The 24,783-nt window shown below is 39.7% G+C and overlaps 1 protein-coding gene across 2 annotated transcripts in view; it reads right to left on the bottom strand.

Moving 5' to 3' along the window:
* The window catches only part of TM7SF2 (transmembrane 7 superfamily member 2), a 435,806-nt gene that overhangs the window by 37,284 nt on the left and 373,739 nt on the right, over positions 1–24,783 (bottom strand). For both annotated transcript variants that reach the window (XM_044075830.1, XM_044075831.1), the window contains one exon: positions 18,984–19,106. In XM_044075830.1, the coding sequence (XP_043931765.1) occupies positions 18,984–19,106 (123 nt within the window). The remainder of the gene's footprint in view (positions 1–18,983; positions 19,107–24,783) is intronic.

Here is a 24,783-nt window from a genome sequence, read left to right as displayed (position 1 = left end):
TCTCTCACATTTGTGAGTACCAGGTCCAATATGTTTGTACTTCTAGTAGGCATATGCACTAATTAGTCCTGGATATTTGTGTTTACCATGTCTAGGAATCTCTGCACCTTCAAATTATGGGTCATGTAGCATTCCAGGTTTATAGAGGGATAATTAAAGTTCCCCATGAATATGGTATCTGGCTGAATGACGAGTTGTTCAAAAGGTCTAAGTATGAGCTATGTGAATCATGGGACATACAGAGTGACTTATACCTTGCTAGGATATGTTATGGGACTTTGTCTATGGTGATTTGGAAGTGGTAGAACTCCAGTGTGTCATTCAGTTTAACCACTCTAGAGGTATACTTATTAATGATGTAGATGGAGACACCTCCACCTTTAGTTCCTGTCTGTGCAGTTGCTGGTTTAAATGTGTGGACGGCAATGAAGCTCTGCACTGCCAGGATACTGTCTGCAGCTTTAAACCATGTCTCGGTAACTGCACCAATGTCCACATTCTCCAAGATGAAGAGAGCTTGGAAGGAGTGGGGCTTCTCGTTTAGATTCCTGGCATTGAGCAGTAACACCTTTAGACTTCCTTGGGTACATTTTCCTATGTTGGAAGGTTTGTCAAATCTGGCATTGTGTGAAAAAGGCAGAATGCGGGAGGACAAAGTTTTAGCCAGCATTCGAAAGCCTAAGGGAACAGGTGCAGACCATCCTTAACGAAGCAATGTGGTTTGTTAACCATGTCTTCCCATCCTGACAAATACTGTATCCCCATATAATGATACCAAAAATAAACCAATTATTAAATTCAGTGGTATCATCGATAGAAGAAATAGGATGCTGCTTAATGCTAGGCACACACCAGTCTGTGACAGAGAGTTACATAAGGTCTCTCTTCATATAGTCTAGGGAGGTACATCTCAGGTCACCTACAGGGACTATGACTGAATCATACTGGTGTATGTGGTGCAATGACTTGAGTGCATGCATAACTTAGAGGATCTGGTCTATGACAGGCAACCTGACTGTTATTTTCCTCCTTGTTCTGCCTGATGAGTGGGGCATCAATATGTCGTACATTAGAGTCCCCTGTGATTTGAGTCATGGGTAGTGTACTGGCTTCCTTATAGGCGTGGAAGTTGAGGCTCCATTGGGTGTGGCTAAATGTGCAGTGTTAGGTGTTGTTTCTGTAGAGTGCTTCCAGGTTTGCTGCAGATAATTTTTGAATTCCTGTTGGTTACTGGATTGTCGTATTTGCTTCTTTTCTCATTTTGGTGTTGTTTTTGTAATTTTTGAATTCCTGCCTTCTCTTAAACCTCACTCCACTTCCTCCTAAACATTATTATATATGTATTGTTCCCACAATTTCCATTTACTTCTATGTAATTTGCTCCTTCCCTCTTCTAAAGATCTCACCTCCAGTTATTTTCTCTCTTTTGTAATATTCAATACCTCAAGTACAGTTGGTGTAGACTTTGATTTCCATTTTCTAGTAATTACTTTTTTTGGCATCCAGCAGAAATGAACTTAAGGCCTTACCTTACTATGTCTAGGCAACTCGTATCCTGTAACCCAGCTCAAGAATAATCAGTTCCTTACCCTACAACCATTTGCTAACCTAATATTTCTAACAGAGTATTCCATAAGGAATTTTTAAAATCTGCCAGGTCATTTTACTCTCAAAACATATGTTCCCAGTTACCTCTTTTTTCCCCATCACGCCTCCAACATTTGCTACCTACCTTAGCAAAATTCTTTGAAGTCTGCTGGGGATATAAAAATACCTTAGCAAACACTTCCACAGATTCTAAACCTTCTGGACTTGACTGCATACTTGGGAGCCATACATACGTCTTCCCATTGTTTTCTTGTAAATTGCTTTTCCAGTCTCTCTTCCCAATCTTTTCTAACCTCCTCTGATTGATTCTTATGGTTCGGATGCAATATTTTAAATGCCCCTATTAATTATCCTTTCTTTAACAGCTGCTTCTTTCTACATTCAACTAAAACTCTACCAGAGTAGGTCTTTTACTTAAAATCCCCCTATCCCTTTCTATTTACCTGTACTCTGAGATCAAGCCCTGGGAGGAATGGCAGTCTCTAGCCTGCAATTCAAAGGTTTTCTTGGCCTCATATCACTCTATTACCTTTCCTGCTTGACTTGTTTGCTCCCAATATCTTGGTTCCTTTGCCAGGTTACTCCAGTAAATTCCAACCCCCTCTTGCCTATTTTCTGTACCCTTACTTACACACATATCTATTTGCAAAATCCCCCTTCTCCATTCTCATGTTGGCTTAGTTCTTAGAATACTTTCTGTTACTTTATGAAAATATTCTGCATGGTTTATTCTGTACAGTTGTTAATCTCCTTAAGGAGATACATTCAAAATTCCACTCTCTATTTCTTGAACTTTCCCCTTGCTTCATCATCATCCCTTTCCACTCTGAATTACAACCTTCTACTTGTGTTATGTAGATCATCCTTAGGTGTGAAGCTCTAAAATATCTCTTCAAATCAGGGACAGCTAAACCACCTTGTTCTATTGGAAGGATCAACTTATCCTACTTAACTCGACATCTTTCTCTCCTAGTTAAATTCCACCAGTTCTTTATTAATTATTGTCCACAACTTCTCCTCGGTTTGATAAAAGTATGCCTGCCCTGTATACAAGACTAAAGGGACTAAAAATATTTTCACTGCTTGTATCTTATTATCCATATCCATACATATGAGTTTCCATTTTCTCAATTTTGTATTACCTTTTGCTACAATAACAGAAGCCTTTTTAATCCATATTCCTAAATACTTCATCTTATCATGTCCCCATAAATATGGGTATTGCTGTACCAGTTCTTTGGTGGGTACATAATTTACAGCTACAACCTTTATCTTTATTAAATTTTATATCCTGAAAAGACTTGAAACTGTCTTACAATGTTCCACAACACTGAGATGTCCTTTTCTGGATTTATCGGGTACAAAATATCATCATCTGCAAATAAAGGCCATCTTTTTCTTGATTACCATACCAATTACATCCTTGTATTTCTTAGTCCCTTATTTTCTTTGCCAATGACGCTAAATATAAAGCAAATAAACGGGGAGGAGGACACCCCTGTCTGGTTTTGCTGCTCAAACACAGCTTATCAGAGAGAACCCCCTCACTTTAATTCTCATCTCTGATCCTTCATATACCTTTCTAATTAACCTTATTATTGTATCACATAATGCATCACATAATGCAAATGCTTTCAGTGCTCTACTCATGAAATCCCAGCTTACTCTGTCAAAACCTTTCTCTGCATCAAGGCTTTTCTTACATTCTGCTTTCCTCTGGAACATCATTGTTCTATTAACATTGTCAAATGTTTGCCTTCCCTCCACAAAATCACACTGATCTATATCTATCTGTACTGGTAACACCTCTACCATTCTTTCAGCTAGTTTAGCACTAATTCTACCAGTGTTTCTGTGACTTTGAATCACCACAGGACTGCCCAAATTTGCTTTCTTGGGACCTTGTCATATGCTTTTTCCAAGTCTAGGAATGCCCAGATGGGCTCTTTCCTCGTCTTTAGCTTCTTCTCAACTACCTGTCTCAGTGCAAGCATTCAGTCAGTTGTGCTGCAGCCTGATCTGAATACGAACTGCTCATCTCCCATCTACTCCCTGTATTCGTTTATCAATCACCTTCTCAAGAACAGAAGTCTGATATCTCTAACTGGCCACAGTTGTGAATGTTCCCTTTGTTGTTGTCTACTGGTTAGTATGCTTGTTCTGTAGTCATTTGAGACATGCCTTTCTCTCCAAGTTGCTATGAGTACCCTAAGGGGTTGTTTCTTCCTAAACTTACTAAAAATCTTGTATCTACTGTGACCTCATCTGAGCTTGATGCTTTCCCTGACTTCATTTTCCTTAGTTACTTCTAGGGTGGGCGTCTCCTCTTCTTTCATCATAGGGTGCGTCTTGGAGCAGTACAGCTTCTGTCGGGCTTTCTTCATTCAGACATTACTGGAAGTACTTCTTCCATCTGCCTTTGGTGTCCTGTAGACAACTGAGAAGGTTGTTGCTATCATCCCTTATGAAGGGCATGTGACTATCTTCTTTATCTATCTGTCTGCCTTGCAACCTAATAGAATTTCTTTGTGCCACTTTCTAAGTCAATTTACAGAAGCTGGTAGAGGGCCTCTGACATCTTGTTCATTGTTAATGCAACTACTCTCTTAGCCTTTTTGCTAGCCAGCTAGTATTCCTTCTTGGCCCGGTCCGTCTTTTCTAACTCCCAGTTTTTCCTGCAGTCCTTCTTTCTTTTGATGAATTCCTGGACTTCTGCATTTCACCACCACCACCTTTCGTTATGTACCCTGCTCCAGTACCTGGCTCAGCTACATATCTGTTCTATAGTCCTCACACATACTGTTTTGAGGCACTGCCATTCTTTTTGGACTCCAGATATTTCCTCTTCTTCCTAAAGTGTTAGAGCCCTGAGTAATTCCTTGAACTCAGGTTCTTTCTTTCCAGTCAACTTCCAGGTCATCAGCCTACTCTCTGACTTTACAGCCTTCTCTGATCACTGCCTGCAACTGATTTTGGAAATAAGTGATTTATGCTGTGGGATGACTTAGCAATCTCTGATTATCTCTCAAAGCCATTTGCTTACTAGGAGAACATCTACATGAGTTGCATGTTGGCTACTCTTATGTGATCTTTTGAATGTCCAACTTGCTGAACTATGTGTTGGCCACCATCTAGCCATCTGACAGACAGATGTACAGAATGGCCCCTCCTTTATTCCTCCTGACCCACCCGTGTGGACCAAGGCAGTCCTCATATCCTGTTCTGTCCTGATATGTGCATTCAAGTCACCCATCAACACCAATTCATGCTGTCCAGCCTTAGCTAGCAGGTTCAGCAACTGCAGTCTGAATGCACTCTTTTCCTCATTGTCACAACCCTGCAGCAGGGCATATGCTGAAATTATGACAAGTCTACTATCCTTATACTGGAGTCCAATTACCAGGAATCTGTTACTAAGTCTGATGATATCTGTCTTCTGAAGCATCTCACTCACCATTTCTAGTTTGTCCTCCTCCTCTGTAATATATTCTGGACCCCAAGACAAGTGACTTTGCTGCACTGCCCTTCCAGCTTGTCTTCAGGATACACAGGATTTTCAGCATCCTGCTAACCATCACATAATCCACTTCCAAGCTGCTTCCTGTCAGTGAAACTATATTGAGTGTAGCAATCCTTAGTTCGTGTTTAGTAGGTTGAATGGTTTTATGTCCAGCTTTCCCTCAATCCCAGGTGGGCAGCTGGACACCAGCCAGCCACCCAGGGCTGCTGGGCTTTATAACGGGCACACACACACTTCCCACCACTACCACAGGTGTATAGCATAGGTCAGAGTAGGTTGGATCCTCAACCCACTTAAAACCGGGAAATACCCATGTCTACTTTAAGGTGACTTTAGTCAACAAGACTGAATCACCTACAGCCAGTTTTTACACTGTCGAGTGGCAAGCCCCGACATGGCATGCAGCCTGTGATCCATGTTTTCCTATCTAGAGGATGCTGTGCACTACAGCTGATGCCCAAAAACGTTGGTTTGCATAACTAATTCCCCCCATAGGGGACACCTAATTCTGTGCCGATACATACTACTCCATTCTTTGGTGAGTTTGAGGTGGAAACACTCGGCATATTTTTGGGAGGTAGGAGGAATTCCACCGAGCCACAGGGAGAACATGCAAATTCCATACAGAGGCTGGCCAGAGGTCAGGATCAAACCTATCTTAACTGTTAATTGTTGAGACTCCTCCACTTCTAACCTTGGCATACTTCAGTCTTCCATAAATATTTCCATTTGTTTCTTTCTTGAGTTCCACCATTTATCTGCTTTATACAAACTTTCATAAAATTTCCAAAATATCTCATAATACCTCTACAGGATGTCTAGTTGTTGTTCTTGTTATAGGCTCCATATGTTTGGCAACAACTCTTTCAACTTTCTGTTGCCCGAGTCATTATGTTCTTGTGCTCTGGAGTTTTCATCAAAAAACAGTTGCTTAACAGCAATCTTTCTGAACTCATGCATACTATCCAGATACTCTTATTTTCTTTTTAGCATTATGCATTTACTCCCCTTTTTGTTCTGTGAGATTCCCCTTATTCTGCAATACTTTTGCCTTTGTCAGCCTCTCTAAGTAATGCTTATTACTTCTTAACAAGATATCTTTCTTCTTTACGTCTACCCTGTTTTTAAACTCCATTTTCATTTTATCTCACTCACTAGTTATAACTAATGAAGATATATCTATCTTCCCTAATAACTCTCGAAGAATTTCTACTACCCATTCCTACATTTTTCTTTTTAACAGGTAGGTGGAAAAATGCCAGTGTCTCATCTTTACTTCATTATCCTACATTTTTATCTTAGGTTTTTATTGATGCATGATCCAAAATTATTGGATGTGTGTCTAAGCTTTGAATTAAATACAATTAAATACAAATGATCATGTGAAATCTAATTTCTACTCTAGTCTAGACCAGTTATTGCACCTTGGGGAATATGTAAATTCTCTCAGATTTCCTGCTACTGAATTCACATCTTCCATAACAAATATTTTCATAAATTTCTTCAAAAAATTCATCCTCTTATATATTTCCCTTCTAGGTCCCCAGATACATCCTCACTATTGTAAATCAAGTTCTAATCCCCACATATAAGTAATATTCCCTGCTGAAAGGTAATAATGTCTCTTTTTCTTAAGCTCCGTAACAGTAGTTTTTGATAGAATATAAATATATGTCAGTATAATCCTCCTCTCTTGCCAATATCCCCTTACTATTACAACTCTACCATTAACTTATTTATTTCCTCTTCTATTACGATTGGAGCCCATCTAGTAATTAGTACAATTACTCCCCTTTTCCTTTGTCCCTGAAAGTCTGTTGAATATAGACCCTGAAATCCTCTGTCAAATTCATATACCCATTTATTTCCAAATTTGTCTCCTGCAACATTATTTGCACTCTACTTTTCTTAATACAATTCAATACTCTGTCCTTTCTGTCTATACCTGCAAGGCTACTTATGTTTCAAAATAATAGGAATAGTGTAGCTATTATGACAAAAAGCTATTTTACCAACCTATAATACATATCTTTTTTCATGCGTATTTCCAGCTTTTGTGTTAAATGCACACACTAATGTTGGCAGGCTGATATTTTTTTTTTTTTTTTTTACAGTTGTACCTTCTCAGCTCCGTTTCGGCCTATGGCACACTTTTCAAAACTTTTTTGTTTTAATGAAAACAGACAAAAATACATTTTTCAAAACACCCCTGTCCACCATTAACTTAGAACAAACTCACAAAACCATGTACATGATCAAAAATGAAGTTTAACCCTCCAGACAGGAACTGCCTCAAGCTGACAGCTGCACCCACATGGTTTACCTAACCCCAAATTAAAGTTATCCATGCTACAGCTACATTTCCACTTGCACAGATTACTGTCTGTTCTTTTCTTATTTATATTCCCCTCCCAGATGTGAAAAACAGCTTCTTTGCTTTCAGAAAACATTAACTTTTAGTCCTAAGAAAAATGCCCTGGCTATTTTAAATAAAACTAAATTGTACACTGTTCTATTAAATGAATTAAAGCATTAAAGCTGCTAGGGTGGTTGCTAACAATTATTCACTTCCCATAATTTAAATTTTTCACTGACCTGCTGGCAACTGTACCTTTACATTTTGCATTTTCTTCAGCAAAGAATGCTCAGAACTTAATTGCTTGCACTTGCACACAGCTCCTCTCCACGGAAGAGTACTCAGCAGTGAATTATTGTAAACTTTACTCAGAACAAAGTGTATATCTGCCTTTAGTTGCAGACTTCTTGACTTCCGCTGAACATTTGCTAATGGAATGCTAAAGCTAATATCTCTGAAGATGTAAGAAACTTGGAATTGTTCATGGCTTTCACTATTTTGCCCTATTTTTAAAGCCTACTTGCATACAAAAACACTAGTTTATAGCTTAAGCCCAGGGCATTAATCTAGACATTCACCCTTGTAAAAACAAGCGAAAACATTTTAATGCTACATATAATATAATATAATCAGTGCACTTTTACACCCCATCTCCACCACAGTAGCCCAAGATCGCATCATATTAACATTAAATTTGTTTTTGTCCATCCTTTCTCTTCTTGTTATACTGTAAAACCTGTATTTCTTAAATTGAAAAATAGCTGTTTACTTTAACATCTTTAATATACAGCAGTCACAGAAAAAACTCCCACAAATTTAAAAAAATCCTGAGTACACATTACACAAAACTGATTTATTATATGTAACATGTAGTTTACATCATGAAATGTTTTATACAAAACTAATAAAAAATTGTTTGATTTACAAATACTTTCCTCCTTTTAGATTCATAGGTCTATACTAGGCTACCGACCACTAGGGCTCTCATTAGCCTAGCCATGCAACCTTAATGTGACCCACAAATTTGATTTATACAGGGGTAATTTACTGACTGCCTACGTGCCAGACCAGGGGTGAATTCCTGATTACCCATCCATTGGTCCAGGTTGTGCTTAAACAGGTACAGGGATGTACTCTGCTTCAAATGGATGGGAAGCCTGTTGTAGAGAACTGAAATTCTCCCCGAAACATATCTGTCTCTCCAACATGTCCTATTTATGTCCCCAGTAAAATGTAGGTCTTTTAATCTAGTAATTCTGATGCTGTTTGTTTTGTAGATGAGCAAAAGGTTCATCAAAACAGGGTCGAGGGTTGCTTTGTATGCCAGGCAAAGATCACATCTCAGAAGTATGTATGATACTGATTAAAGAGATAGGGCTTTGAGGCAATCAGTTTAGGATGTTGTGTTTACTTCCTGTATTCTTTTTGTAAGGAACCTTTGTGGATGTTCCAGTTACTGCGCATGACTGGTCATGTACATACCAAAAGGGGCATTATACGGTATGATGGGTCTGATGAGGGCTGATTACATTGGTATAATGATCTAGATGCCATGTCCTTGCTTATAAGTTGAGCAACATAGAAGGATTTTCTTACTACCTTGGACACATACTGGTCAAAGGCTAGGTTACTATCTACACGAGTTCCCAGGTCCATAACTAATGGATCAACACATTTAGGAGTGTTTTATTGATTACATAGTTAGCAGGGGAAACTGACTACCCAAAAAGTACTATAATGTATTTCTTGATATTGAGTTTTAAGCCATGACTTTGGCACCAAGTATGTGTCTATGTTAGACCTTCCTGAAGGCTGTTCTCATCTTGGGGGATTCAATGACTGCTCCCAGTTTGAAATCTGTAAACCTGGTCAGCCAGAGGCTTTTGAAATTGGCTTTGACATCCGAGAAGTACATGCCAAAGAGGACAAAGATGAGTGGGGGTCTAGCACACAGCCCTGGGGAACTCCACTGCTGACCAGGCTTTCTGTGGAGGTGGCCTCACAGATTCTAACCTTATGGATCCTATCAGTGAACCAGCTAGATATTCAGCATGTTATAAAGGGGTTTATACCTGGTTCTGTAAGTTTGTTGACAATGCTTGAGTTGGATATTACATCAAATGCTTTAGCCAGAGCTAGGTAGGCAGTATACACAGTTTCCCCTCATCCACTGCCTTAGTGACCTTTTCAGAGAAGTCCACCAGATTCAGAAAGCATGACCTTTCTTTGACAAAGCCAAACTGGGATGGATCCAGAGTCTGGAGATGTCCTGTGTCCTTGTTGATAATTTCCATGACAAATTCGTTCCATGGCTTTGCAAATAACACTAGTCAGACAATGGGTCTGCAGTTTCCAGGATCTGTTGAATTTCCTCCCTTATGAAGGGGGATAACCATAGCAGTCCTCCATTTACATGGCACAAAGTCTGTTTTAAGACTATAGTTAAATAACGATTCCAGGGGTCCTAATAAGTTGTATTTTAGACTGTTCAGGGGGCACCCTGGTGTTATCATGGTCAATTGAGGCTGTGATCCTGGCTTTAGTGAGGACAACCACTAAATGCTCCCTAGTTACAGTTGGAAGGGTTATGTTTGAGGATATTTTTGGGGGATGATAGGGGTGACAGGGGGTACAGCTGGAACTGAATTTGTCCACTAACAAGTTCATTATATTGCCAGGCTAGGTGAATGTGGCACCACTAACCACCAGTTCAGCACATTCCTGTGTGCTGCCCTTGAGGTTAATGACATAGCTGAAGAAGGCAGTATGGTTATCTTTCACCTGGAAGGCTATCTTAAACTCAGAATGGTCTTTGCTTGACTTAATTAGCCCTCTTAGCTGCCTATTTAGTTTGATGAGAGAGTTTTTTTTATCTTTATGGGAATAACCCTTCCAGATTTTTGCCATAATTTTTTTTTCCTTTTGTTGTATATCCCGTTTAATTTGGGATTCCACCATGGCAATATTTTTCTGGGGCTAGTCCTGGGCTTACTTCTGGTAGGTACAGCAGCCTTTATGCAGCCAGTGACATCATTGTACAGATTTTGTCACTTAACAGAAATATTTATAAAAAGCAGAGCTAGGACACCAAGGAGAAACATTTACTAACTAACACAACAATAAATCGGCATAAAAACAGGGATTCGTGCTTTCATCTCATAAGAGCCTTCATCAGATTCTGCATTACTGCCAATATTCCTCCCCTTTAAAGCAAGAGTAGCCAATTAAAATTAATCTAGGAAGTTTCCTCCCTTTCATCAAATACTGCATTACTGCAAGTGCTCCTCTCCTTTGAAGCAAAAAGCAGCCAATTTAAATTTAAATTTAAATTTTTTATCTAGAAGTCTCCTCCCTTTCAACAGTGGGTTCAACTGAATCATCCCATTCAAACCATGGAGCTGATCAGCCTGCAAATCAGCAAACCATTGGCTCTCCAAAACCTCTGTTTTATTATATAAATCACCACCCCGAGGATCATCATATACTAATTCTAATTCCATAAATATAAACTTGTGTTGTATATTCTCTTGGATATGCTTAGACAAAGCACTGGTGTCCTTTCTTAGTCTACAGTTCACTAAGGTGAAGTAGAATTCTACCTCTGAATTGCCGATTAATCTTGCCAACATAAAATCCATTACAGAAGGTGCAAGTAGCTACATAAATAATGTTTTTGGTGTTACAATCTGCATAGGTTTTTAGCTGATATAACCTGCTGGTGAAAAGATGTCTATAAAAGTTACTATTGTTAACTGAAGCACATGCCCTGCATTTCCTGCAAGGAAAAGTCCCATTCTTCAAGGTTGTTTTCCTTGATGGAACCCCATCCTTATAACAGAGAAGTCTCTTCAAATTCATCATATTTTTAAAACAAAACCTCAGAAGTTCACCCACTATGTTCTTTATTTTGTCATCCATTGTTAGTATCCGCCAATTCTTAATAATCTCACAAACCTGTGAGACATCACTGCTACATGTAAGCAGGCATTGCTGTTATCTTGCTGTGGTGTGGGACAGGTTGGTTCTGATGTAGTATTTTCTGAAAAGTATGGATGTCCTCTTGTTCTTCTCATATTCCTAGAGGTTGTGAGTTCTTCTTGGACCTTTTGTTGTCTAACCATGAAGACATTTCACTAACTGTTCAGTTTCCTTCATATATACTTCTTCATCAGTGCATAATCTGGAGGTATGAAGTAACTGTCCCTTAATAATATCCAGGTATACATGTGCAGAATGCATACTTGTCCTATGCAAAAGGTGGTTCTTCCAACAGTCCTTTTAATGTATCCGTGTATTAAACCTTCCTTGATCATCCAATAATAATGGTACATCTAGAAACTAAATTACTTGAGTGGATCTATAGACATCAAATTAAAAAAAAATTTTGAGTGCTCAAAGATAGACTTTCAATGGCACCATACGGTGCAGATAGGGAGAATTTTGGTCGCGGAGTTGGTATATTTAAGTAGGGGGCTGCAGGGGGGGCTTGCCTACACTGTTAAAGGGTTTTTTTCTGTGTTTTCTTTTTTTTTATTTTATGTTCGAACATTCAAATGTCAAACATTTGGTCTCGACCATGTAATGTTCGACATTTTGGATGTTCGAACATTTAACATCGACCCGTGTAAAGATCTCAACCACTGAATGGAAAGGTGGTACAAGGGTACTAGGTTTCTTGAAGATAGTAGGACGCTCCTCTCTATTGTGTTGACCAAACATATTAAGAATGATGTTTATGCCAAAACATTTTATACTTAAGGTAAATTCACTTAATTGAGATTTAAGGGCTGGGATGAATGTTAGCCCTTTATTCAATAAGGACACATGCGCTCTTTGTGAACATTTAGACAAATTTGCAACCAAGATCTCATCAGATATTAAGCCTTCTAATGTATAACTTTCCTTTTCTTGTTGCCTCGGCTCACTGACCAAGTTTTGTATGGGAGATGTTGTCCGAGTTGAGCAGGTAGATCTGAAAAAAAAAAAACAGACTATGAAAGGCATTTTTCTTAGGTTTCATTCCTAAATTAAAGATGCTCAGTCCAGAACTTTTCTTATTGGCTTTTGTCTCACTCGTTCCTGATGCTATGTCATTCTGATGACTTTGTGGTATACATTTGCTACCTTGATTAGCTGTATTGTCAGCTGTACTATTTATTTAGCACTGTAAGCTGTCCATGAATAATTATCTTCAGAGCTCTGAGAAGCATTCATTGTAGCTGTTTTAGACATTTCAGGATTTATATTCTTCTTTCTGACATCCACTTGTGCTCTCGGCCACTCAAAAATATTCCCTTGTTTAAAGTCCAGGTAATCCCTGGCTAATTTCTTGCTCTTTACAATTTTTAACTTTGCATCATAAAAAGTTATATTGTGTTGTAAGGTTTCAATCTTTTCTAGGAACATATTGGAAAAGGCCGCAGTCTCCAATTTTCACTGCTTTGTTTCAATGAAGCATTAATATACAGTAATGTATTCAGTAATGCAGTATTTGAAGAAAGTGAGGAGACTTCCTAGATGAATTTTTTAATTGGCTACTCTTTGCTTTAAAGGGGGGGGGGTACTGGCAGTAATGCAGGGTCTGATGAAGGCTCTATGAGTTGAAAGCACTTATCCCTGTTTTTATGCCTGTGCTGATTTTATGCTGATTTGTTTTATTAGTCAATAAATGTTTCTCTGTGGTGGCCTAGCTCTACTTGTTTTCTAAATATTTTTGTTTGGTTGAGGAGCCTTTAGCTATCTGGAGTTTTTATAGATTTCTATAGTCACTTAGAAGTTAATTTGCCTTGGAATAGTTCTTAACTATTACTGCCTTTAATGAGACTACAGAGCTTATTTTGAAGAAGACAGCTTTATGATCAGATCTCACCAGTGAGGAAGAGGCAAGGGGGAGTGCAGCATTCTCCCATATTTGTGAAAACAAGGTCCAGTATGTTGGAGCCTGTGTGAGCATATTCACTACTTTGTCAATGGTGTCTGTATTTACAAAGTCTAGGAATCTCTGTGCCTGTAGATATGAGGATGTGTAGGATTCCCAGTCTATAGAGGGGTAATTAAAGTCTCCCATGCATAGGGTGCCAGGTTGGATGACAGGTGCATCCAGTAGGTCCTAGTATGCATTGCGAGCTTCTTTGGACATGGAGGGTGATCTATAGCTGGCTAGAATATGATACAGGATTTTGTCTATGGTGATCTGCATGTGGAGGAACTTCAGCATGTCAATATTTCTGAACACCCTAGAAGTATGCTTGTTACTGATACATATCGAGACACCACCACCTTTGGCCCTTGTCTGAGCAGCTACTGGTCTAAAAGTGTGGAAGGCACTGAAACCTTGGACTGCTGGGGCACTCTCTGTCACTTTAAATCATGTCTTGGTAACTGCAGAAATTTACAAATTCTTGAGTGTGAGGATGGCTTGGAGGGACAAAGTTTTTTACTTAAGCTCCTGGCACTGAGCCTTAACACCTTGAGGTTCAGTTGAGTTGATTTTGCTATGTCAAAATATTTGTCAATTTGCACTGCCTAAAAAAGGCACTATGGGGTGGATCAAGTTTTAGCCAGTATTTGAGAGCCTAGAGGGAAAAGGTGCAGGCCATCATTGACAAAGGAACTTGGTCTGTTAACCATGACCTCCCAAGTTGACAAATACCGGATCCCCTTAGAATGACATCAGAAAGACAGCCAGTTGTTGAAATCATTCACTTTTTGCTCATATTGTAGCATCATCCTTGGTGATGTAATATGCTGCTCAATGCTAGGCTTATACCAGCCTGAAACACATAGTCTGAAAGCTCCATAAGGTCTCTCTTCATATACAGTCTAGGGAGGTACATCTCAGGTCATATGCACCTACATGGACTATGATAGAATCAAACTAGTACCTGTGGCATAAATACCAGAATGCGTGTATGATTTGATGAAGCTGGCTCCAGATAAGCTACTAATAGTTATCTTCTCCTAGTTCAGCCTGGTTAGAGGGGCATCAGTATATCTTACAATGGAGTCACCTATGATGAGAGCCTTGGGAAGTTGGTTTGCTTGTCTTAGGGGCTTAGTGCTTCGGGCTCCACTGAGGGTGACAGTATGTGTGATGTTGGGTGTTGTTTTTTCTGAGTGCCTTTGGGCTTGCTGAGGCATAGCTTAGACAACAGGCAGTCTAGACCATTTTTTTTGTTTAGAAAGATTGCTTTCCAGTGCCTCAGCACACATTAGTCTATGTGAGGTTCATATTACATTATCGAAAGATAACGTAATCCAATGCTCAGAACTTCGAAACGGCCGCATATCGAAACGTTTAGCCTCCACACCCCCTGCTAAATATATATTCCAACTCTGAGACCACACTACAGTGAGGAAAGGGCAAATATCCCAATCTTCACTGTACTGCTATACCACAATGCGATCTTCAAAATGCGGCCGTTTCGAAGTTCTGAGCATTTGATTACGTTATCTTTCGATAATGTAACAGGAACCCGTCTATGTGTGTGCTGTTCGCTGTGTGCTATGTGAGGTAGGTGTTGTGTATGTGTGGTTTTGACAACCTGATGTGCGCTTGTATGGAATGGTTTAGCCTCCAGTGTCATTGTGTAGGTACACCTCTTGCATACTATGTCTGCTTCTTTAAGGATTAAGTGGTTGTTGGTAAACATGAGACAAGATGCCCATATCCACCAAGCTAACTACAGAGAAGTTAGGAAATTACATATCCATACTGTCCAGTACTTTGATTGCTGAACTGCAAGAGGGATGGTGTATTGGGGTTAGAAGGCTATTCAGGGTGCTCTGTTGGTGAAGACTAAGAAGGATGCTTTACTTGAGCAGATTACGCTTAACAGTACTAAATTCTACTAACGATAATGTTTACATAATACTGAATTCTATTAAATCTGTAGATATTGCCACTCAATGCCTGATTAGCTGCTCTAAGCCTGTCAGCATGCAAGGTATTTGCTCTATACTGTTGCTTTACAGAGTACAATTTTATGGACTGTTCTACAGGGAAAATTTGCTTTCTATATGCTTGCTATTGTACATGGGACCAATAACCTACTCAAACATTAAACATTATAGCAGCGAAGAAAAAGCAGAAAACTAATGAGTCCTCTGTCCAATAAAATGACTACACTGTAAGTTCTTTTGTGTATTTCTCAACTCAGACAGCCAAGAAAAACACGTGCACAAGATGAATAAACCTAGTCTTCCTAATGTGAAAACACAGCAGAAGAGACCCACATGTGCAATGCTACCACAAATCAGTTGAACAACTAGCTGGAAATCCCTTGCTAAAAGTGTTTTCAAGACAGTCTTACAGCAAACAGTGAGAGGAAGAGCACTGATTTTTTACAAAAGACAGTGAAATGCACACATAAAAGCAGGAAACAGTAGTGATCACTCAAAATAACTTAAGCAAGTGTGATTTAGCAATCAAAGGTATTTAACTTTGCCTGGATGGCTTTGGATACAAGTAAAACACTTCCGCAATGCAGGCTAGAACTCCAAGCTTTGCTGAGCTCTAGGACAATGAACAGGAGACAATATACAGTAAAGGAGGTTTACTCAAGAGAAATACTGGTTTGCTGAGTGGGCACTCTGTATTATGGATCTATGGAACAGAACAGGTGGAAAGAGTACATAAATAGCTTATACAACAAAGAAAAGCAAAGAAAGAGGGGAGGGAGGTACTTTGAAGATCAGTTTACCATAAGGGGTGGAGGCCAGAGACACAGCATTATAAAATCACCACAGGAAAAGAGAGACAGTGTTAGTAAAATTTTTCAAGCAGGCTGGCTAGAGAGGAACAATCAGGCTGGTTAGAGATGCAGCCAATGAAATAAAGCCAATATTGGAGCTCTTGCAGAAACTTTAGCTTAATGTGTTTGTTGGGGGTGGGGCAGACACAAAATGCAACTTTAAGCAGAATATAAAAGCAGTGATTCACAAATTGGAGTTGAGACAATTCTCTCACAATTGATCTTCTACTACAGATTAGACTATGTGGAAATCTACAATTACATTGTTTACAGATAAATGCAGAAATAAATTACTAAAGCTCACATCTGGTAGCAGTAAACAGCTCTGTCACAGCTGTGAATTAAACTACAAGACTATGACCCAAGCAGGGTTTAAAATACACATGGTTAGCTTTTACAGGTAATTCTACTTGTGGAAATAGAAGTGCAGAAAACTGTAGAAACAATCTCCCTACAATTGCAAATCTGTGAACTGAAATACAAGGCTAAGGTCCCAGAACAAATTAAAATGCAAACAGATAACCTTTTAGATAAAACATGGAAAAAAGCAGAAATGTATGCAGTAGTATCACTGCACAGGTCACTGAACGTGCAACTTAAACATTTAAGCAGAACTTGAATAATTCTATTTCCTTTTTGATGAAAAGTTAGTTACTCACACTTCCACTCCTCTCCAAGTCTTGGAGAGAAGACACTTGGTGGGGATAGCTCTGTGCTGAAAACAGCAGGCTAGCTAGAGATGCAGCCAATCAAATAAAGCCAATATTGAGCTCTTTCAGAAATTTTAGCTTAATGTGCTAGTGGGGGGATGGGGCAGACACAAAATGAACATTTTTAGCAGATACATTTAGTTTCTTTCTAAACATTAATGACAAAGTTGGGTATATGCTTTTACAGTCCACCCACAAGTTTAACAAAGTCAAGAAAAGTCCTGTAGGTTTCAGCCACTTTTCTTGCAAAACCATATTTCACAAATGTGATTGATGCTTTATTGTCTCCCATGTATTCACTAATTTCAGTGTTGCTGGTTTTCCTGTTCCATCTCACAAAACTAGACTCCGACTCAAGCCAAAGGTACTCATCATTCTTCTAGTAAACCCCTGTGCTTTTCTCCATTCTCAAGTATTTTCCTTTGGAACACTGGAAAATGTTTCACTGCCAAGGTATCTCTATGTGCTTTACTGTCAGAAGAATGAGAAGCAGAGTCCCCTTTTGCTTGCTGTCTCACTTGTTTGGGTAAATTGTATTCCTTCCTTAGCCTGTTCTGCATCAAAAATATCTGATTCTCCAGGAAAAATATTCTGGAGATAGCTGGATACAGCAGTTTGAATCCCACATCTGCCTCTTGATGCTCCCTGAATATTGGGACACATTTGCTGCACTTCTGGCCTGGTATACCATGAAAAACCATTTTCTATAAAACCCTCTACTGTCTACAGTTTTTAATACTTTGCCCTTCTGACACAGTTTTGACAGGATCAACTCTTTCAGCTGGCATGACTGCATCTTTACTAATACTGGTCTTGGCTGCTTTCTCATGGTCAGGTTTAGAGCATACACTCAACATGCCCTTTCAATTAACAAATCCTGCTGTGGAACACCAGCCAGTTGCTTATTTGTGCTTTCATAAAATTAATATACTCTGCTCCTTCCAGTTTCTCTGGTACATCAAAAATCACATGTTTTCAATATGTGTTCTGTTTTATCTCTGTTGTTTTTTGAGACAGCTCTTCTTGAGAATCTTCAGACTCACCAAACGTTTTCTTTATTCCAAACTCTGATTTTTGCAGTTTTATCAGTTCATTTGAACAGCTAAAGCTTCTTCTACTTTTTCTAGCCTTTTGTTGTTTGAATTGTTATACTGAATCACCTCTGAGTACATTTGATTTATTTTTTTCCTCTAAATTACTGGAAGCCATCTCTTGAACAAAAACCGAAGCTTGAAGTGCTTTTTGCTGAACCGCTGATGAATTCCTTCCAGACAGTGTTTTTGCTTCACTTTTTCTGGTTTATTTTCTTTCGAGTTTTCTAAATTTCTTTTTTTGCTGGCATTCATGCAGTGTACTTGTTAGTCAGTAACTGAATTTTACCCAAAAACAGTTTCAATGGCATTCCTTTCTTTCTGTTTCTGTGTCACACTTGGAGAGCTAAAGTTAAACTGTTGACCAGTATGCAGCCATCTTGGCAATCCGAAAAGATAAAATGTTCTCTGATATTTCATCTCCCATTTCCAGGAGTCTGCTTACTGATTAGTAATCATATACTTTAATGATTTCTAGAATCCAGCATTAGTTAATATTTTGTAGAGTTTTAGTACACTGGAACATGAACAAGGAACAGGATGAAAGTGTAGGTCATAGCTACACATCAACCTTCAGTCAGCAAGTTCTACTGCCAAAGTCAAGGTCATCTCTTGCACGTGTAACAGAAGCATTAAGATAGGCACCCATGCTGCCAATGTCACTCTCAGAATTGTATGCAGGAGGCAAATATTACAAATAATATCAATCCTTTCCAAACAACTAGCACTATGCTAAATATCCAAACTGGGGTGCTTTGTGGAAGTGAATGACTAATCATATCAGCTGCAAACTTTTTAAAGGCCATCAACACAGGACATATATGCCCAGATACATAGGAATTCAAAGGAACCAGGTAACTGAAATGGGATACTGTCCTATATATTAAAATAGGAGCACATCAGTCTACTAGTATTCAAGAAAACTCAGTGAATTAATGTACTCACCACAAGGCAGTGACCAGGCCAGTGCCATGATTAGGTCTCCCAAGTAGTTGGGATGTCGGACAAAACCCCACCAACCTGACACAAGCAAACGCTTTCCTGTTGCTGTAGCTATAGTCTGCAAGTCTGGAAGGGGTTTAAAAAATTAAGAAGGGTTAGCCAGCTAACTAATCACAAATTATTTCATGACAAAATATGCACTATAAATGCCACTTTCTCAAACAAATGTAATGCAGAAATCTAAGCATTATTTGGACTATGTACTACTCTAAAATGTTTACAGTGTGGTAAATAGGTAAGCCTGCTCATACAGCATAACCCTTTTCAAGTGGCAAACAACTGTTAATTACGAACAATACTAGGTAAAACAAAAACAGCATAGTTTATGTTTCAAAGGGCATTAAGCTAATAAACCCAGACAACAGCTTCTGGTACAACACAGTGATATGACAAAATATGTCAAAACATGGATGCTAGATACAATGAACAATCATCTTGGTGTAGCCCTTCCAGCCAAAGAGTAGAGTTTTTTTTTTCATACTTCAATGAAATGCTTACTCAAAAGGCAAATGCACTTCAAGGATGATTCAAACGAAGTCACACACAGGCTCTGCCACTAGTGAAGCAACTTAAAAATGTAAGTAATTTACATATGCGTCTGTCTGTCAAGTATTTTGGAGATAAAACCAATACTTTGCCAATTTCACCTTATCAGCAGTACAGCTCTAACAAAGGATTTACAATGCTATATACAATCTAGACACCCAAGTTTTAATCCCACAGCTCTCACATGTACAAGGTGACAGGTTAGCCAGGAGTGATTCCCAATTTTGGTAGCAAAGAAACTGAAAGTCTCTAATACATTACTCAAGTACCTATAACACACTATACTAGCAAGTAAACAGCTGCATAGACTCATCTGTACCCCATATGAACAAGTTCAGGGCAAAACCCAGAAACAAACCCACAAGGTGAAATCATAAAAATTAACAAACTTTATAATAAAAGGAAAATAATTTATTTTGACCAAAACTAAGAAAAGTAATTCCCAGATTGTTAGAGCATCTTGTCACTGAAATAAAAAACTTAGGAGCTTACTAAAATTCACCAAAGCCAAGTTTGAGGCTAAAACAGCCACTAATGCCAAAGACAAATGCAAGTCATTTATTAGTTATGCTTGTAATCTCAAAATTGCAATGCAGAAATGCACTGAGCTGATTGTGAATGATATTAGATACACTAAGACTGAATATATAACTAACCTACTTGGCCAATAAATTTAGCTCTAACTTTACCATCTCTCCCCTCTGTCTATCCCCCAAGATATACCTGAAACTGGCTGACCTCCAGCTACCACACAAGACCAAATCCTAAAAGTACTATCAAAAGCTAAAAATACTAGATTGGTGGGTCCATGGATGCACCATAAATAGTTTGAAGCACGACTTCTACACAACACCAACGACACTGTTCAGTCTCAGCCTCTATACAGGTTTGTACCACGTGAATGGAGAACAGCTATAATCATTCTCTGACCTTCCACAGACCCAGGCAATTACAGAACCAGAGTTCTGACCAGCCTCACATGCAAAGCCATGGAAAGACTTATCATGGAATTAATCAGGACATAGGGAGCCTACAAACACAAGACCAGTCTCAGTGTGGACTCAACAAGGGCAGGTGATGCTTACTGAACCTGGTGAATTTTTTTTGAAAAGGTCACCAAAGCAATGGCTAAAAGCAAAATGGTACACACCACATACCTCAGCCTGGTCAAAGCTTTTGACACAATTCTCTACTCAGGCAGAGTAGAAAAGCTAAATAAACTGGGAATAAACCTCTTGTTACCTGCTGGATTGCCAACTGGCTCACCAATTGGATGCAGGTAATCAAAATTCATAAATTCCAACGCCCTGGATCAACTAATCCATAGTCCCACCAGGGGCTCCAATATCCTAGACCTGGTCATTACCAACATGGGAAATCAATGCTCCACACCTATGGTCACCCCCTCGTTAGTCAGGTCTGACCATAAGCTAATCACCCTTAACATCCACATCCCACCCCCACCCCCCAGTAAAGAAACCACCATAAAAAACTTCTCCAAAGCCAACTTCATGCTACTCAAGTCAGAAGTGACAAACTTCATGACACCCACGCAGACGGGAACTGAAAGTTCAACTGCTGAATCCTACACTAAGGCACTGTACGAGCACATCCACTCATGCATGAATCGTGCCATCCCAAATAGAACCAAAATGCTCTCATCCAAAAAAGGAAGCCAATCTGGTGGTCCCCTGCCATAAACAAACTTTACAACAAAAGGAAGAAACTTTTGCAGAAAAGAGGAAAATCCCAGGATGCAAAACTCCCTTACTAGCCTCAGTAAGAAACTGAGATGCCTCATAAAATCCTCCAAAGCTAGTTATGAAAATAAAATTGCCAAAGATTCCAAAGACAACCACAAAGCATTCTATAACTATGTCAAGAATCTAAATGGCAATGCTCAGATCTGCTCTGAGCTAAAACAGAATGGCATTAAATATACTGATCCGAAGGATATTGCCAATATCCTGGCAGATCGATTCAGTGCCAACTTCACCCCCCTCTCACCCCCTAAATGGCCCATCTTAATACCGGAAGATTGCCAAATTCCAGTAATAACGGCCACACAGGTACAAAACGCACTCTCTAAAGTCAAGAATACAGCATCCATGGGACCAGATGACATCCCGGGCTGTGTACTACATGAACTACAATATGAACTGGCACCTCACCTAAGTGTTATGTTTAATCATAGCCTCACCTCAGGTTTCTTGCCCACTGAGTGGCGCAGAGCTACAGTTATCCCAATCCACAAGGGGGGATCCACCTTGGATCCCGGAAACTACCGTCCCATCAGTCTGATAAGTCTTATCTGCAAGGCCATGGAGCGTATTATCATGGAACTTATAAACAAAGACATTGGCAACCTTCAAACACTGGACCCCACCCAGTTTGGGTTTGTGAAGGGCCGATCTTGTCTCCTGAACCTGATTGACTTCTTTGAATCAGTCTCCAGAGCCATGGACAAGGGTAAGGTGGTCCACACAGCCTATCTAGACCTTGCCAAGGCCTTTGACACCATCCCCCACTCTGGAATCATAGATGAACTTACTAAGTTGGGTATTAATCCCTATGTCACCCAATGGGTTGCTAAATGGCTTACTGATAGAACCCACACTGTAAAAGTAGCCGACTCCAAATCCAGCTCCAGACAAGTGACAAGTGGAGTACCTCAGGGTTCAGTCCTGGGGCCGCTCTTGTTTGGCATCTACTTCTCTGAAGTACAGGTCAACACTAAGGGACTCTGGCTAACAAAGTTTGCAGATGACTGCAAACTGGGAGCCATTATTGAATCCCCAAATGATGTGGATACTCTACAAAAGGGCCTTACAGAAACAGATGCTTGGTGCCAGAGCCATGGGCTCAAGCTCAATGCCAAGAAATGTATTGTTATCCCCTTTGGGAAAAAACATGTATCCATGAATTACCATATAGGTGGCAGTACACTAAACACAGAAAGTGTGATAAGAGACTGGTCTCACCTTCGATAACCACATCGCCACAACAGTCAGGAAATCCTTCTATGTGGCACACCTCATCACGAAGGGCTTTTCATCCAGAAAAAAGGAGGTCATTGTCCCACTGTACTCATCCCTCATTAGACCCATTATAAAATACAACGCCCCATTTGGTATGTACCTCTCAAGACATCTGCAACAACTGGAAAGGCCTCAGAAATACCTCACTAAAAGAATCACAGGCATAAAGCAGATGCCCTATGCTGACCGCCTTAAAAAACTCCAGCTATACTCTGTCGCATATCGTCTACTCAGAGGCGATCTCTGCTTAACATACAAGGCCATGTCAAACCCAGAGCTGTTGGACATGCTACACTTAAAGAAATCCCAATCCCTCAGAGCTACACGCTCCAGGGATCTAAACCTTGTCATCACAATAAACAAAACATGCTGGAGGGATAGGTTCCTGACCCAGAGACTCCCCAGACTCTGGAATAGATTGCCCATACATGTCAAGCAGAGTGCCTCTTTGGACCTCTTCAAGAGGAACCTTGACGATTGGATGGGAGAAAGGAAATTCACCCCAGGGATCACGTCAGTCACCCTGCTAGATAGGGGTCCAGGAAAGTAAATAATGTGGGAAGAAACAGCCAGGGAATTGTTATGGCTAGGCTTGTATAGGCCCTAGGGCTGATAGCCTAGTACCAACCTATGAACCTATGAAAATAGTGGAAATTACCTCCACAAAGAGACCAGTCACCAGTGGAGTCCCCTGGTGTTCTGTGCTGGGACCTCTCTTGTTTGGCATCTACTTTTCTGTAGTAAAAGTCAATACCAAAGGGCTCTGGCTGACTGCAAGCTAAGAGCAGTCACTGAATCCCCAAATGGCTTAACTATCCTGCAGAAAGGTTTGTCTCAAATAAATAACTGCTGTCAAATTTTTGTTTGAAACTAAATACCAAAAATGCATTATTGTATCCTTTGGGAAGTCATCTACTCCAGGGGAATACCACACTGACAACAGGCCCTTAAGAGATGACCCAGTTGCTCAGGATTTGGGAACTTATGACCAATGTGTCTACTGCTGTAATGAAGTCCTTCTATACTGCACAGCTTATAAGGAATTGTGTCTAGATCTAGAGAGGTCATCGTCCCGTCTACCCAGCCCTCATTAGGCCAGTCATTGAATGTAATGCTCCCTTTGGCATGTATCTGTCCAGACACATGCAATAACTAGAACTCCCACAGAGATACCTTACTAAAAGGATACAAGACCTAAGCACCATGTCCTAAATGGACCAACTCAAAGCCCTGTCACTATACTTGGTGTCCGACAGACTGCTAAGAGATAACCTGTGTCTGTCATACAAGGCATCCTCGGACCTATTACTATGTATTTTATGCATATTAGCAAATCAAATGGCATCAGAAATACTCTGCCTAAGGATCTAAACCTCTTTTGTACCATCAACAGAATGGTTTGGAGGGACAGGTATATTTCAAAGAGGATACCACTGCTATGGAACAGATTTCCCATCCACATAAAACAGAGTTCATCCATGTCTGTTTTCAAGTGCAACTTAGATCTATGGATGGGAAACAGAAAATTTACCCCTCCCCCTGGACTTCCCTCTGTACTACTTATGGACAGATGCAGCTGCTAAATGCTTTATCCCATCCATGGGTCTCTTAAAATCATCTATGGTATGATCCCAGTTATTCTCATTGGGATAATACATAACTATTGACCACGAGATGGGTAAAGCCAATCCAAAACCAAATGGGATTGGTTACTTTGAGCACAAAAAGAGAAACTCAATAGGCTTAAAATGGCCCACAAGGACAGCCAGCCTAGTATTTACTTATGAAGCTATATGGAAAGGTTCCATTTTTGAAAGGCTGCCATTTGGGAAAGTATTAGTATTTCCAGTAGTGTGGATATATTTTGGTGTAACATGACTGATTTTCTCAATGGCTAGATGGTGTTATTAAGGATGTCATCCTGTTTTTGGACCAGATGAAGAAATGCATGATTCCAGGTTAGAGGCAGTACTTCAGACCATCACAAATTCTGCTTTATATAATAATGTGTGGTATCAAGATCACATATAAGGAACAGCAGAGCACTAGCAGAGTTACAAGATCAAACACTAGGCATGTTTAACTACTTTGGCAAGTCTGTACCAGATCTTTAGACAATGCTTAGTAGTTTAACAGACTTGTTAAAGAAAAATGTCCTA

The sequence above is a fragment of the Protopterus annectens genome, chromosome 6.part1 (genome assembly GCF_019279795.1).
Source record: "Protopterus annectens isolate FY-2018-M chromosome 6.part1, PAN1.0, whole genome shotgun sequence".
NCBI lineage: Eukaryota > Metazoa > Chordata > Ceratodontiformes > Protopteridae > Protopterus > Protopterus annectens.
The sequence above is the reverse complement of the archived record's forward strand: the minus strand, read 5'-3'. Positions and strand labels throughout refer to the sequence as shown.